The sequence below is a fragment of the Phyllostomus hastatus genome, unplaced genomic scaffold (assembly GCF_019186645.2).
Source record: "Phyllostomus hastatus isolate PE091 unplaced genomic scaffold, TTU_PhHast_1.1 phas_contig_40, whole genome shotgun sequence".
NCBI lineage: Eukaryota > Metazoa > Chordata > Mammalia > Chiroptera > Phyllostomidae > Phyllostomus > Phyllostomus hastatus.
The window spans coordinates 78,720,832-78,738,287 of record NW_025333872.1 but is presented as its reverse complement, the minus strand read 5'-3'; the positions used below and the strand labels follow the sequence as shown (position 1 = coordinate 78,738,287).

At 38.3% G+C, this 17,456-nt stretch overlaps 1 protein-coding gene across 1 annotated transcript in view; it reads right to left on the bottom strand.

Annotated features, from left to right (window-relative positions):
• Window positions 1-3,048: 3,048 nt before the first annotated feature.
• The window catches only part of PEX7 (peroxisomal biogenesis factor 7), a 66,793-nt gene continuing 52,385 nt past the window's right edge, over window positions 3,049-17,456 (bottom strand). The window contains exon 10 of the mRNA XM_045843249.1: window positions 3,049-3,544. Within this exon, the coding sequence (XP_045699205.1) occupies window positions 3,476-3,544 (69 nt within the window). The 3' untranslated portion in view covers window positions 3,049-3,475. The remainder of the gene's footprint in view (window positions 3,545-17,456) is intronic.

Here is a 17,456-nt window from a genome sequence, read left to right as displayed (position 1 = left end):
TTTGTATGTTGTCAACATTTTCCTTTAGTCATTTCACATGACTTTCAAACAATGGGTAAGGATTTGCCAAGCCAGGCGCAGGACAGTCCAGGCACATGGACTAACCTAAGCAAAGAGAGACATGAAAATGTGCATCATTTAACAGGGAGTTTGTGAGTTTAACCCTGGTGTTGCTGGGGCATGAAGTGTGTGACAATGTGGGGAGAGAAGAAGACCTTGGACATCTGCTTACTGAGCTTGAACTTTTTCTTGCAGGCAATCCTAGATGCAGAGAAAGGTTTGACACTGAAATCGATGTAATCAGATTGCATTTTAGATGGGTCTCCCGCAGCTGTGTTGCAGAGGATGGCTCCCCAGGGTCAGAACGAGAAACAGATGCATCACATAGGAAGTTGTTGTGATCGTCTAGAGAAAAGCTCATGGTGGCCTGAAGTGGGGTAGTCGTGGTGGGATGGAGGGGAAGAGGTGAATGGAGAAGTATTTAGGGAGCAAAAGGGGCAGAGCTTAGTGATCTATTTGATGTGTCTTGGAGTGAAGTGGGAAAAAGGGAAGGAACAAGGATGGCATTCAGGTCTTCAGCTGGAGTGCCCTGGTGGACAGTAGTGGCAACAAAAGAACAAACATGTGCAGGAGAAGTTGGTTTAGTGAACAAGGTGAGTTTGATTAGAAGAACATGAGTGCAAAAGCTTGTAGGAGACTCAGGCAGAGGCAGTAGGAGATGCAGATTTGGAATAATTCATGGAAGTAAAAAACATTTAAGTAGATTACCTCATACAAGAAGAGACAAGTAAGAAATTAATGAGTTCATTTTCGGAAGAGCCAAATCATAGCAAAGATATGCAGTTAAAAAGTGCCAAAGGAGGTGACAGACCTTGGGTGGGGAAGTCATTCCAGACCCAGAGTCAGCTTCATAGCTCTTTAGACTTAGAAACTCAGTTTTGTCAGTTTTCTCAGGAATGATCAGGATCTGGTCACCAGAGTTCCGTGTCTGTACTATTTCTCAGTGGAACGATTTCTGTTATTCTGAAGGACAAGGAGGCCATGTGGCAGGACCAAGGGTTTGGATCCAGTCATAGGAGGTTCCAAATTCCAGCTCCACACTTCCTGGGTATTATGACTCTTGAGAACCTTCGTTTCCTTGTTTGGAAAAGTAGGAGGGCTTCCTTGCAGGGCCATTATAAAGATTAGAAGGAATAACATATAGAAAGCATCTCACATAGCGTCCAGATCACAGAAGGTGATCAGTGACCTGTGTTCCCTTTTCCCTCACTCACTCTGTAGTGCTGTGCAGTTACTGCAGGAGCAGGAGGAGTTTGGGGAGGCAGACGGGGGAAAGCTAAGAGCTCAGTAGCACAAGACAGATGCACTTTCCCAGCCTGGAAGGAATGACTCTTGTCCTCTTAAAATTCACAGGCTGCTTGGCTTGTTAACTACCAAGAATTCAAAAATCTTGCCCATTCTCTTTCAGGAGAGAATCCAGCTCCTTTCCTTCTAGTGTTCCAATCTCGTTTTTCCAATCTCCAGGGAACCCACTGGATAAATGTTCACCCACTCTTGAGTATATTGACAGATTCCAAGAACTTGAGTTAAGTATTATAAAGTTAGTATTCTAAACATCTCTGACATCTCCAAAATAGAGGGGGAGGGGCATAAATCAAGAGGTTAGTTTCTAAATCACAAATATTTGTCTCTAAAGATACATGGTAGATTGTTTTCATAAGATATCTTGTATTCTAAAAGGAAAATAAGTCATTTCAATTAGTTATAAGTATGATCTGGGTTAGGTATTTCTACAGGTCCATTATAAATTCTGCTGATACGGAGAACGCCCAGTGTGAACCTGCTTTTATTGAGCTGACTTGGTGTGATGCCAGTAGTTCTTGCAGAGGGAAGCAACAAGAAACAGCTCTATGAATCTCATCGTCATGACAGCTGGAAGGATGGGTTTGAGCTCCTTATTCCTTACAATGTATTTACGTTAAGGAGGGTCCTGTTTATGAGGCTTCTCGAAAACAATTAGTATTGATTTATCTTAGCACTAAGAAGAACTGTACTTTCCCTGAGTCCATTCATTCACTTAACAAATATTTATTGGGTACCTTCCATGCACCAGGCATGATGCTAGGGCCGAGCCAAGGACTAGGACAAAGTTTTGCCTTCAGGCCTTCGGGATTGAGTTCTGTTCTCGACCAGGCTTCCTGCTGATGCCGCCGGCAGTAACTTTCTAGGATTCTGAGGTACGTATGTGCAAGCCCTGCTGCTGGCTCCACTTTGGCTCCTTTTGTTCTATTTTTATGTGGTCTTGTTTTTTTGTTTTGTTTTGTTTTGGTGTGTATGTGTATTTTTATAAGTGGCCCTAATTTTTTTCTGGAACAAGTAAACAAAGAAATATGTAAATCAGACAATATACATATAGTTTAATTTATTTTTGTTCTGATTACTACAATATATTTTGCTCTTTAAACATTCTCAATAACTTGTTAAAAATTTAATGATAATTTTGCCATTTATAACATTTTATTTTAATATTATATAAAAACATAAATGTTATGCAAAGCTAGTTGCTTTACTAATTTTTCCCTTTTAACCTACTGTTTTACAGGTCATCAACACCTAGAGATTTTTCAAGGAGACACAGGGAGGCAATGAAAAGGTGGATGGCATTCTTTAGGGCCCACGGCTTAGAACCCTAGCAGGACCTAAGACATTCTGAGCCGTAGCCAGTTTTTTTCCTGTTGTTGTAAACACTTGATAGAAGGGAAGGAGGAAGAGAGAAATACAGGGTCATGCTATAACACCTGAAAAGATTTGAATAACTAAAAAAGGAAAAAAGTAAGCTCAACTGATAACATTCCATGTTTTTAAAGCACAGCGCCAGTCCCTGAGCCAGCCAATCAGTCTATGCGTCAAACACGTAGCAGATGCACAGTAAATAACTGCTAAACAAGTTAGGTCTGTATTAGAGCCCTGTTACTGAATCAAAGCTACATGACATCTAGTGTCGTATTCATATAGACACCACATTAAAAAAAGCAATCTTGCTGGGGATGCATAAAATGACAGACGATCAAGAGATGCAGTTTATTCTAATTTTTATCAACAGCAGCAATTATATTTTACATCAAAAAAGACAAATTAAAAATAAAATATGTCAAATAATCTATGGATCTCCCGTATTTCCATTCATTTTATAACAGAGAGGTTATATTTTCATGGATTCTATAAGATATACTATAACATCAATTATTCCTTAGAATTTTAACAAATATGGCTTATGCATGAGGCTTAAGTGGTGAGCCAGTCTTGATCAGCTGCCTCAAAACTAGTTCAGGGTAAAGTTATAAAATTTGAAATCTGAACAGCATGTAAAGGCATAATAATGACTATGTTATCAACAGTCAGTTTATTTCCTGGTAAGCAGTTCTTCAGCCAACATCCTCTGTTTCTGACCAGGGTAGACGTCTCATAGTACGTCTCAAGCAGGCCCGGTAAGACAAAGAGGATCATATATCTTTATCGTTTCGTCCCAAGCACAGTCGGCCACCTAGAAAACAAGAAGGAACACAATTTACAGAAATTAAATACTGACAGCAAAAGCCTAAGTCATTTAGAGTGTAGCTGATCATGCACTAGTAAACCTATCTTTAAAAAGGAAGAACACAGGGTATGTTTTTGATAGAAAGTCTATTTTCCTTTTCTAAAACACATTTCAGGGACTGTTTCCAATTGGCTAAAGATGCCTGTAAGGATTTCCCCTCCCCCCTCCCCACCCCAGGGCTACATAACTTCCCATCCCTCCTGAGATAAATGTTGGAAAGATGTACTCCTCAACTGTGAACAAAGGCACTGTGCTAGGAATTGTGGGGATGGCATGGAGATAAAGTACAGCTCTTGACTTCAAAGAATGGCTCATTCATTCAGTGAAAAGTGTTCTAATAGAGACTTTCCTAGGAGGAACTTTTTGAAACCAACTGTGAAGTAAGAAGATTTCACAAATGCTGAGGTGTTCGCACCAGCCCTCTTTTGGGGCAGACATGAGAGGCAAGGACATTCAAGTCTAAAAACCCACGTTAAAACGTGAAGGGAAAAAGTCATTGGTGCTCAGGAACTGTGAGTTAAAAACTTGGTAAGTGTAATGTCTCAGGGTATGATTAATATATATAATCAATTGTATTTCTACACACTACCTAGAAAAAAATTCTAATAAAAATTTTTAAATCCATGTATAATAGCACCAAATAAAAAATACTTAACAACATATTTAACAAAAGACATGCAAAGTGTCCACACTAAAAGCTAAACCATTGCTGAGAGCAAGAGTTTTTTTATTTTTTATTGAGTCTAAGTTATCAACATTTTTTATTATAAATTTCTGTGTCCTGACTATGAAATTTTTACTTATCTTTGGATTGAGGATATATTCTGTTTTATTTTTTCTAAAAATTAAAGAAGGCCTAAATAAGTGAGGAAATACATATACCATGTTCACGGGTTCAACTTTGTTAAGAATTTAATTCTCCCCCCAATAATTTATAATTCATAATTCTAGTAGGCTTTTTCATAAAAATAAACAAGGTGGCTTTTAAAGTTTATACAGAAATGCAGAGGACCTAGAACAGCCAAAAAAATATTGAAAAATAACAAGAAAGTTGTATAATTTATACCACCCACCTGAAGATTTGCTACAGTAATCAAGACAGTGCAGTTTTGATATAAGGGAACACAAGTAGATCAAAGGAAAGAAAGAGAATTCAGGAATAAACCCCACAGTTAGACAACTACTTTTCAACAGATGCACCAAAACCACTCAATAGGAGAAAAAGTCTTTTCAACAAATGGTGCAAGAACTGGATATCCATATGAAAAAAAACGAACTTCAACTTGAACTTCACACCATAAACAAAAATTAATTTCAGGTGGATGGGCTATAGTCCTAAATATAGGAGCTAAAGGTACAAAGCTTTTAGAAAAAATAAAACAGAATATATCCTCAATCTGAAGATAAGTAAAAATTTCATAGTCAGGACACAGAAATTGATAATCAAAAATGTTGATAACTTAGACTCAATAAAAAATAAAAAAACTCTCGCTCATCAAAAGACACTATTTAAAGAAAACAGGCAAGCCACAGAGTGGGAGCAAACATTCACAACCTCTGACAAAGAGCTTGTATTTAGACTATATGAGGAACTACTATGACCCAACAACCAAAGGACAACCCAATTAGAAATGGGCAAAAGACTTTGTTAACAGACAAACTATAATACATGAATGACCAACAAGCACATGAAAAAATGTTCAACATCATTAGACATCAGGGAAATACAAACAAAAGCCACAACGAGATACCACTACATACTCACGAGAATGGCTAAAACTAAAGATAGACAGTGTCAAATGTGAGCAGGGATGCAGAGCAGCTGCACCACTCGCACACTGCTGGTACAACCACTTTGGAAAATTGGCTGTTTTCTTTTAAGGCTAAATATATTCCTATCCTTAGACCCAGTAATTTCACTCCCAAAGGCTTATCCAACAGAAATGGAAACATGTTTATGAAACAATTCATACAAGAAAGTTCATAGCAACTTCATTTACAATAGCACAAAATTAGAGAAGACCTGCAGTGCAAGCCCTGACAGTTAGCTTTTCTTTGGTAATGTCAAGTGCCTAATGAGCTTTGATTGAGAAGGCATATACTGCAGAGAGGCATCTGCTTCAAAAAGGCTATCTCAGATACACACATTGCCAGCTACACAATAGATCTGTGTAAGCCCTGAAGTGCCCTGTCCATTCTAGGTCCTACAAGTAATACACTCATTTTTCTTCAAAGCTTCCTAATGTTTATTGCTGAAGAGCATATTGTGATGATAATGAAAAACCACAAGGTTCGGTCAGTCCTAACACTGGTTTATTTGTTTATTTATGTTTAATATATTTTATTGATTATGCTATTACAGTTGTCCCATTTCCCCCCTTTATTCCCCTCCACCCCCTTCCACCCACATATCCCCCCCTTAGTTCATAGTCCATGGTTCATACATATAAGTTCTTTGGTTTCCCCATTTCCTATAGTATTCTTACCCCCCCCACCATCTATTTTGTACCTACCACTTATGCTTCTTATTCCCTGTACCTTTTCCCCCATTCTCCCCCCTCCCCGCTGATAACCCTCCATGTGATCTCCATTTCTGTGATTCTGTTCCTGTTCTAGTTTTTTGCTCAGGTTTTTGTTTTTCTTTTTTTTAGGTTCAGTCTTTAATACTTGTGAGTTTGTTGTCATTTTACTGTTCATAGTTTTGATCGTGTTCTTTTTCTTAGATAAGTCTCTTTAATGTTCCCTATAATAAGGGCTTGGTGATGCTGAACTCCTTTAACTTGACCTTATCTGGGAAGCACTTTATCTGCCCTTCCATTCTAAATCATAGCTTTGCTGGATAGAGTATTCTTGGATGTAGGTCCTTGCCTTTCATGAATTGGTATACTTCTTTCCAGCCCCTTCTTGCCTGTAAGGTTTCTTTCTGAGAAATCAGCTGATAGTCTTCTAGTTGGACAGTCCTTTGTAGGTAACTGTCTCCTTTTCTCTTGCTGCTTTTAAAGTTCTCTCCTTATCCTTAATCTTGGGTAATGTAATGGTGATGTGCCTTGGTGTGTGCTTCCTTGGGTCCAACTTCTTTGGGGCTCTAAGCTTCCTGGACTTCCTGGAAGTCTGTTTCCTTTGCCAGATTGGGGAAGTTCTCCTTCATTATTTGTTCAAATAAATTTTCAATTTCTTGTTCTTCCTCTTCTCCTGGCACCCCTATGATTCAGATGCTGGAATTTTTAAAGTTGTCCTCAAAGTTCCTAAGCCTCTCATTTTTTTGAATTCTTGTTTCTTCATTCGGTTCTGGTTGAATGTTGATTTCTTCCTTCTGGTCCAAACCATTGATTTGAGTCCCAGTTTCCTTCCCATCACTGTTGGTTCCCTGTGCATTTTCCTTCATTTCACTTTTCATAGCCTTCACTCTTTCCTCTATTTTGTGACCATAATCAATTCTGTGGGCATCCTGATTACCAGTGTTTTGACCTGTGCATCTGATAGGTTGGCTATCTCTTCATCACTTAGTTGTATTTTTTCTGGGACTTTGATCAGTTCTCTTATTTGGGCCTTTTTTTTTTTTAATCTTGGCACACCTCTTACATAGTAAGGGGCAGAGCCTTAGGTATTCGCCAGGGCGGGGCTACCGACATTGCTACTTGTGGCGCTGTACGTGGGAGAGGGGCCAGGAGGGAATAGTGCCGCTTGCCCAGCTCTCCATCAGCGTTCAGTCACCTCCCACACAGCCTACAAGCAAATTGGGCCTTCACCTGGGAATCATAACTCTGGTTTAGAAACCAGAACCAGGTAAGTGCCCCCAGGCATTTCTAGCTGATGACATTACTATTCAATGGCTGACAATGGCACAAAACAACCAAAATGCCCCTCGACAAAAGAGTGGATAATGAATTGTAATAAATTCATACAACAGAATGCTGCTGAGCAATAAGACAAAGGGAACTACTGATAAGCTCAATAACATGGACGAATCTCAGATAAGGAGCTGAGTTCAAGAAGCCAGAAACAAAAGAATACATATAGATATTCCATTATATAAGTTCTAAAACAGGCAAAAACTAATCCAAGGTAAAAAAAAAAAATGAGGAGAAAGATTGATTCCAGCTAGAGGTGGTGTGGGGCAGGGGAAAGACTGGGAAGGGCTGAAAGGGAATTCTGGAGGGAAATTCAAATGTTTCATGTTGCGATAGGATATAGATTACTCAGGCTTATCTGTCAAAATATATATCTAAGATTTGTACCTTCCAATGTATGTAAATTTTACCTAGGAATAGTAAGAACAATGACAACAATAATTGAATGAAGGGTGGGAAGTGAGTAGAAGAATAAATAAAACAAGAAATTTGATAACTGTTGAAGCTGAGTAATGTGAGTCCATTATCCTATTACATTTACTGTTATACATTTGAAATAAAAAAAGAAAAATCATACAGGCAGTAACATGAAGGTTGGGAGTAGCAAGAAAGTGATTTTGAGCAAGGTATTTGCACTCTGTTTTCCACCTTTTCATGGCTACAAAGTCCTAAAGTTATACAAAGGGAGCCTGCAGTCCTGGTCGATCTAATTATTTGGCTGTCGCTAATTGTGAATATAAGGCTCAAATTAATCACAATATATTAACCCTTATCATTCACCAGTAACATTTTAGATCAGAGTCCAACCTAGATAGAAGGATAGAGATCATTTAGTTAAAACTTTTTAAAACTAAATTTACTGAGGTAACATTGGTCAATAACGTTATATAAATTTCAGGTGTGTAACATTACATTTTGACATCAGCATTCCCTGTGTGCTTCCCACCTGATGTGTAATTAGTTGCCTTTCTTTCCTACAGATTTGACTCCCTTTACCCACTTCACCCTCTCTCTACACTCCCCGCTCCCGCCTCTGGTAATTTACGCATTACAAATCAGACACGTCAATATTTGGTTGCTACCCATTTCTTTGTTTCTCACTGCACCAGGCTCGCACTCGAGCACCTAGTTCATGCCTCTGAGCTCCTGTCCTTTCACTGCACCCCTCGCTGAACCACCTCTCTTCTCCCGCCCCTTCTCCTCAGCTGTACTCATTCACTGACACGTGTGCTGCAGCTCTTGGAGGGCACGGGCTAGGTCTCCCTATCACACAACAACGCCTCCAGAACGTATTTTATAGAGTAAGTCCTCAGAGATTCACTTTTTCTCCTGTTCACACTAGAGTAACAGACCTGGAACCAGAACCTAAAACTGTTGGTTCTGTCCCCTAATAATAGGGCCTCATGAAAGGCAAACTGACTTTCCTTATTTGCCTCATCCTGCAGTTAGGATTATATCCTGAAGTTTTAAGTGTTTATACCATGGGACACAAAGACTGTATTAATTTACCCTTGTTTCATATGTGGGGACGCCCTTCCATTACCACCACCACCCTCTGGCCTCTGGAGGCACTGCTTCCCTCTTCCTTCTACGACTGACAGTGAACACAGGGCTCTTTCTTCGTGTCCCCCTCCACATGTCTGAGGCCAGCCCGAAAGGTGTTTAAAAAAAAAAGAACTTGCTAAAAATAAGGGTTAACAAAAAGGCCAAAAAATAATTAAATGACATGAAAATAAATAATCTGCTTTATAGGCTAGACCCACTCATTCTTTAGCTTGTCACACCAAGAAAGAAATCATCCTTAGCTCCCATCCTGCTTCTTCTAGACAAAAGCCATCTTTTCCTCCCATCCCCAGGAATACACTCCTGGCCATGAAGACTCCTTCAAGGCCAGACTCAGGATAGTGATAATAGGATATCTCCTTTCTCATCTACTGAAGATCCTCTTTCTCAGGTTCAGTCTCCTACAGAAGGACTCACTTCTTTGCCCATTACCTGCTGTCAGGAAAAACTGTAAAAGATTGCAATCAGTGAAAAAGATTGTGAGGTGTTCTTTCAGTGGAATGCCAGCATTGTCCTGGGACCCCACAGGGTTACCTGATTCTATAGGGGTCTCTGCCTTTCACTGTCTTTGCCTGGATTATTTTACAGCTCTGAAAGCTATAGAAAACTGATAGTAATCAAATGATTCTCATCCATTAAAGTTGCAAATGAATGCCGTCCTATGTGAAGATGCAGCTGTTGGCTTCCTTGCTCCCCAAGAGATGATTCCAACATTACGTCTTATCGCCCTGTGGATATTGACTAGTTTTGTGCCTATTTCTAAATTCGCTTCAGCATTCAGTGCTGCTTGCATGGGTTTGTTCTTTGGTTCCTTTGAGCTAGTTGTAAAATCTTTCATGAGTTACATGAAATCTTTGACACATGTTAATGCTATAATTGCGTGAATCACGACAGCCATTTTGAAAATTATCCTTTAACATGGGCACACACAGGGATTCAGCTTATTTGCCTCAACACGGTAACAATTCTTTCCATGGAACATAATAAGCCTTGCTTTCTCATAGGAGGTAGCACAGTAACAGAAAAGTTATTTCATTAAAAGAAGGGGCGTTAATTATACTGGAAAAAGAGACTAAGAATAATGGATAAAATTAGACATGAAATCAAGCTCTACACCTCCTCCCAGCAAATGTAAAAAAAGCCAAATAATAATATAAGATATGTAAATATAATCAATTTACCACTTCACCAGGGGAGATAAAGTTTTTCCTAGCACTATACAAAATTACCTAATATTCCTCCATTACAAAAAACATTCAATGCCAGAAGAGTGGTTTTATGAGATAAAGTCATTCAGATTACTACTTTTTAAAAAAAAAAATAAACAGCCGAACTCTCAAATAAACCAAAAGGATAGTATTCAGTTGTAGTTTCCTGACGGCATTTCTATAGGGCAGTGGTTCTCAAGCTCTACCGCGCTTCAGAGTCACCTTGAGGGCTTCTCCAGACACAGAGGGCTGGTCCCCACCCTCAGAGCACGGGCACTCAAAGTGGGGTCCCAGGACCAGCTTCACCGACATCACAGCCTGGGGTCTTTAAACCAAGGCCCACGGGCGGGCTTCAGAAAGTCCATAAATGCAGCACTTCGTGTGTATACGCATTGTTGGGAGAGGGGAGAGAAAATCAACCATTTCCTTCAGATTCTCCACCCCTGGCCCCCAGAAGTTAATTCTCCAGCTGAGCATTATCATCACCCAGGGAGCATTCTAACATGCAGCCGAAACTGAGAACCTCTGGTGTTTACCAAGTCTCTTAACTGGGCTTGTCACGTGCACGAACCTTGCGTTCTCTGGAAGTGCCTTATGTGCAGGAGTATTTGTTGTTGACTAAAAAGAAATTCAAAATTTAGCGGGATTTAAATATTCTTCTCACAGAAGAACTCTCTTCCTTTCTTGAAAACAAATAAGAGACTTGTCACTAATACAATGAAAAAGACCTTGTGCCGTATTTTCACACTTCTATGTAAAATCTAAGTTTCAAATCTGGTAGGCTTGAACTGTGCTAGGAAGGTAACAAATTAGGAGGAGGACTAAGGAAGAAGAAACATTCTGAACTGTCTTTAAAAAAAATATCACTAGTCCTACCTGGAACATTTCTAAACCAAATGTTTTTGCAGCTTCCTAATCCTATTCTATAAATGCCAATATCTATAATTTCTACTTAAAGACATGATAACATTTTATTAATCATTTAAGTTGTGGTTAATAACTATTTTTATTTAATTTATTTTATTTGATATTTGATCCTTGTTGAGTTCTGAATGGGCTGAAGCAGTCTATCGATCAACCCACAGGGCCAAATAAATGAAACACAGATTTTTTAAAAGCATCTGTTCTAAGGGAGCAAAAGCTGTCAGCATCACAGTGGAACCCATTACAATATTTGCACAATAAATTAAGCTCTACGCTCTATGAAAACAAGGAGAAAATAATATAGTTTCTGTTTTCTAACAACATTCATATACTTTTGTACAACTAAACCTGAGTGGGGCTGTTTTTAGAGTCAGCAATTACATATATTGATCAAATCTGTATTTGTTGTGTTTTGTATATAGTAAACCTTTAGTAAATGCTTGTTGAATGAATAAGTAAGTCAATGAACCCATGCATGAGCAGTGGTTTCCCTCCTCCAAAGATTTTGTTGAGTAGAGTCTCACACATGGTAAAGAGTACCTACCCAGGTGTGAGGCCAGAAATTTGGGTAAAGAAAGGCAACAAATTTCATGGCATTTGGGAGACATATGGGATTTCTGAGTGTCATAAATATTATTTAGAGAGGTTTCAGGGAGCTTTCTTCTATGTCCCAGGAGCTGCTGGTCATATATTTTCTTGGACTATAAAGCTACCTAAAACATAATTCATATGTACATACATATTTCTATTCATCCATTTTTTAACAAATATTTATTGAGCACCTTCTCTGTGTCAGATTATGCCGATGATACAGTAAGCAAGATGGTCCAGGTCTCTGTCCCCACAGATACGGAGTCCAGCAGAGAGATGAGTAAGTAAACTGACACCTACCGATGTAAAGTGACAGGGACACTAATTGAGGAATCATGGTTCCAGCAGATGTCTAACCAGATGTGAGGAAAGCACATGCTTTCAAGAGGAAGTGTTCCCCACACTGTGAGCACACCTCAGCCAGAGAGCGTTTGTGGTTGTCCTTGTTAGTGGGGTAGGGACATGAAGGAGGGAAGGAAAGTGTTCTAGGCAGCAGAATCAATAAGAATAAATGAAGAACTAAAAGTTCTAGCTTTAAGGCAACTAAATTGCATTATACCTCCTCTGATAAAATGCTTAATCTTTTGAAAGGGGCTTTTTTCCTGACTCCGGTCTGACTCCCACCTAGGGTTTCTTGAAGGCTGGCTGCCAAAACCTGTGCTGTTTGACCCACTTCCCTTACAGCGAGTGTGCATGCGGACACCCCAGGGCGGGAGCCCCAGGCTCTACCTTTTCCGCCCGAGGAGGCGCCAGTGGGAAATGTATTCCTTAACCTGCAAGCCCCGGCCACAGTGCATTTATCCCCTGTGCCTTCTGAATGTCCTTTCATCTGAGATCAAAATGCAAATCTTTTCATTAGAACTCAGAATCAAAATTATCAACATTATAGGAAAAAACATTTGTCAAAATGTATTTCTTTACTCAATTAAAAACTTAAAGATAGAATCAATCTTCATTATATTTTTAAAAGTTGCTATCTTCTAGGGCAGCAATTTTGAACCAATGTTCAGCAAGAAGTTTTAAAACATGCGATAATTGACTCCTTAGTCAGGGGCACTGACTTCTTTTCCCTTATATTGTTAAATTAAAAAAATTACAAAAGCCAACACAACAATAGCCATCCAGTGTGAATGAATCAAAATTATATCTATTTCTTTGTCAGACTGGCAAAAATATATTTTTTGGTGTGCTGCAGAATTTTAGTAATTAGTTTATGTGTGCCCTGAGATGAAAAAGGTGGAAAATCACTGTTCTCAGGTAGTTAAAAATAACTAACAAACGGTAAGATTTCACATAAGTCCTATTTTTAGTTATTTCATTTTCACTTTTTTAGGTAATTTTTTAAAATTCCAACTCAAGTACATGTTTTTATTGCTTTGAGAGAGAGAAAGGAAGGGGCAGGGAGAGAGGAACATTGATCGGTTGCCTCCCGCACACACCCCTCACCCGAACTGGGGATCAAACCAGGCATGTGCTCCCACCAGGGATCGAACCAGCAACCTTCCTGGTATACCAGATGATGTTCCACTGAGCCACTGGCCAGGGCCAGATGATGTTCTACTGAGCCACTGGCCAGGGCCATTTACACTTTTAACAGCAAAATAGAGATTTCTAAGTTTGAGTAATAAGCACACTAATTTTTTGCTATTGTCCTAAAATGTCAATTTCTTTAAAATATATTATGAAGCATTCTTGAAAAACTGGGTAAATATTTATTATCTACCAAAACAGCCCATTAACTTCTAAATAGTTATAGCATATATACCATGACACTGTCACACATGGAGTGCTGGAGAGCCACCGTATTAAACAAACATTTCAGGACCTCCTATGTGCAAAGTATTAGACTAGATTCTACAGTAGACCAAAAGATACTAAAGAAACACATCTAGTCAATAAGTTGTTTATGATAACAATTTATCATTAGTGAATCAGATAATACTTGTTACAGGGCATGCTCAGTAACAATGGTCCTACAAATTCTGGAAAAGTACATGCAATGAAAACACCAGATTTTAAATAGATGTATAACTTAGAAAATAGATTTCTATTCATTAATTTTATCAATTATCTCCATTTTATTAAAATATTTACACATGTCTCTGATAAGGTAATTTATTTCAAATGATTTAATACGGCTGATAATATACAACGAAGAATTTCTACTGACTCATTAAGATGTTTACTTTATTGGCAAGTTTTCCATTTCCTATCTATTACTATATTCTTTTCTTTCCATTTTATGAATAACTGCTTTTGCCCTTGGGAAACTTTTTAATCTACTGTAATTACCTATATGACATATGGCCTCTTTAGCAAAAATGAACAGGAGAAAAAGGCAGAAGGATGTAGACAGAATGAAAAATAATCACTAACAGTCAACTCTAAATTTGGAAAAAGAAGTCCAGTCATCATGCTGCATTGTATTTCATTGTCTGCTGAGGTAAGAACTTGTTTTATTACAGAGTTTAGGTAAAAGTAAGGAGAGAGTTAACTAAGTGTACTAAAATTATTTTCATTCATTCATTCACTCACTTATTCACTTAATATTTATTTATGTGTGTATGTGTACATATGTATGTACACATTAATGTGAATGTATTAATCCACTTGCATTAATCCACTACATATCTTCTGGCATATAACTGACACTCAAATATTTACTGAAGCAAAAAAATAAAGGAGTGAAGGAAGAGAAAAACTTATTCTGGACTTCGAAAGGCAGAAATACTTCATATAGGCAGAAGTGGGGAGAGTAAGAAAAACAGTGGCAAAAACATGAAGACAACACATAGTAAAGTATAATAAATAGGTCATAGAAGGGTTCCATGAGATGGTAAGAAATATAATTAGAAAATGATACAGATTATATTGAATCTTGAAAGCCAGATTAAAAGTTCAGACTCTAACCTGAAGGGAACAGGCTGTCTCTTTAAGGTTTCTGATATGACATGACAAAAATTTAATGGTATCGATTTGTAAATTAAAACTTTCAAGTAATTATTATGGTTAATGGTCACAGTAGGTAAGGAGCATCACAGGAGGGTTGACCATGAGTTTGTAATATTTGTATGAGATGAGAAAGAGCTAAAAAATGGTAGCAATAAGAAAAAGAAAATGTATTCTATTGTGGGAACATGGTACGTCCTTTTGTAAAGTTATATAATTTTCTTTATCTGCAGTCCTGCGCATTCTAAAAGTTTTATTCCTCCATGTATCCTACATATACACACAAAGCGTTGTTGTTATTTAATGGTAGTTTTTCCCATTTTATTTTCTAACTGATGGTTACTGGTACCTATGCAGTATTCATTTTTGTATACTTATTTTTACTGATCTTATTGAACTCTTACCATTTTTAATTGATTTAAAGTCGATGTTTTTGGATTAGAACATTTGACAATCATATGCAGTACAAATAATCATTAAATTTCCTACATTTAAAAATATATTTTATTTTATTTTCTTCTATTACTAATTGGCTATGATTTTTAGAACCATATTGATTAATAGCAGTGATGGTAGTTTGCATTATGAAAAGCTCTCCCCTGAAGCAGAGTTGAAAATCAGTGGAATGATGCAATGAGCTTAGAGACTAGTTTAGGAGACTATTGTAGTAACCTATGGCAGAGGTACTAAATAAATGCTTATCGAAGTCCTGGAGCTGGCTAGATTTCAGAGGTACTGGTAAGAAAGAATTAATAAACTTAATGTCCAAAGAATTTAGGGGTACAGTAAGACAAGAAAACTAGGATGACTTCCCATGTCTCTGGTCAGGCCTCAGCATACAATCAACTGACCAAGTTAGAAATGCTGGAAGAAAAGCAAGACATCAGTTTAGATTCATGGGTCAAGCATCACTGGCATATAATTAAATGACAGCTTCAAGGGGGAAGTTGCAGTACCTAATAACAGCAGACAACAGAATTTCAAGGGCAGTTCTGGATGTCTAATAATAGGAGAGAAACAGTTTACTGATTAAGAGATAAGATAATGGGAAAGTTCTCCTTCATTATTTTTTCAAATAAGTCCCCAATCTGGTGAAGGAAATAGACATGCAAGAACAGGAAGCTCAGAGAGTCCCAAAGAAATTGGATCCAAGGAGAAACACACCAAGATAAATCATAATTAAATTACCCAAGGTTAAAGTTATGGAAAGAATCTTATAAGCAGCAAGAGAAAAGGAGACAGTTACCTACAAAGGAGTTCCCATAAGACTATCCGTTGATTTCTGGAAAGAAACCTTACAGGCAAGAACGGGCTGGGAAAAAGTATTCAAAGTCATGAAAGGTCTAGATTACTCTATCCAGCAAAGCTATATCATTTCGAATGGAAGGACAGATAAAGTGCTTCCCAAATAAGGTCAAGTTAAAGGAGTTCAGCATCACCAAGCCCTTATTATAGGAAACATTAAAGAGGCTTATCTAAGAAAAAGAACACGATCAAAACTATGAACAGTAAAATGACAAACAACTATCAACTGAGCCTAAAAAAAAAACCAAAAACTAAGCAAACTATAACAGGTACAGATTCACAGAAATGGAGATCACGTGGAGGGTTATCAGTGGGGAGGAGGTAGGGGGAAAATAGGGGAAAAGGTACATGGAATAAGAAGCGTAAATGGTAGGTACAAAATAGACAGGGAGAGGTTAAGAATAGTACAGGAAATGGAGAAGCCAGAGAACTTATATGTATGACCCATGGACATGAACTAAGTGGGGGGGATGCTGGAGGGAATGGGGGTACAAGGCAGAGGGGGATAAAGGGAAGAAAAAAATGGGACAACTGTAATAGCATAATCAATAAAATATATTTAAAAAGAGATAAGATAATGGCATCAAGTGAGCTTTGAAAATAGAGGAACTAACTGAAGATCTAAAAACCAGTGGATAATTGCGGAAACAAAGACCTAGATGAGGAAGTCAGTGAGAAAATTAGGAACCTACTAGAAAGGGGGAAAATAGAGAAAGGACATAAATATTTTGAGGGAATAGAGATGGAAGAAGATAGTCATTCTTGGCTATTTTTACAGTAAAGTAGGAGGTAAGGTCAAATGTCCAGAGTGTTAATGATAGTGTAGAAGGCTGGGAAAAGTTACTGTGGACAATGGACTAGAAAATCAAAAAGACTTTAAAGGGAAGTTGAGTAGGATCAAGAGCCCAAATATAGTTTTTTTGAAAAGTAGTTCATAGTGTGCCAAGTTAACACTTCTGCTTGGAAGCAATGCTCCATAATTTAGAGCAAGGAAAATGAGTAAGAGAGAGGGTGATTCAGGAATGGGAGCCCAGAGGCAGAGGCACCAGAAGCTCGGGTGTCCAAAATTCTGGAAGCTCTCACTGCAAGGGCTGTCCATGGAATGCAGAGGGCAGCAGGCACAGGCCGAACACATGCAACTTAGGAACACACTAAGACCCTACAGAGCTGGGTCTGGGGAATGTCTGATGGCTGGGGGAAAACGAGCCCTTGTTATATAATTTTAAACCAAATATTAGGCAATTACGAAAGCATCAACGAGGGAACAACAGAGACTACTGCCTGAGGACAGTGGATGTTTCGGGCAGATGTTCCTTCTAACTCTAAGGCTAGCCTGTGTGACAGATACAGAAAATATCACCTCAGATAAGAACTGCACGGGACACAGGTATCCTAACTACCAATAATGCTAGTCCTCTCCTAAAATCTCATTTTCCAACCTTATACTGAGAAATTTAAAATATTTTA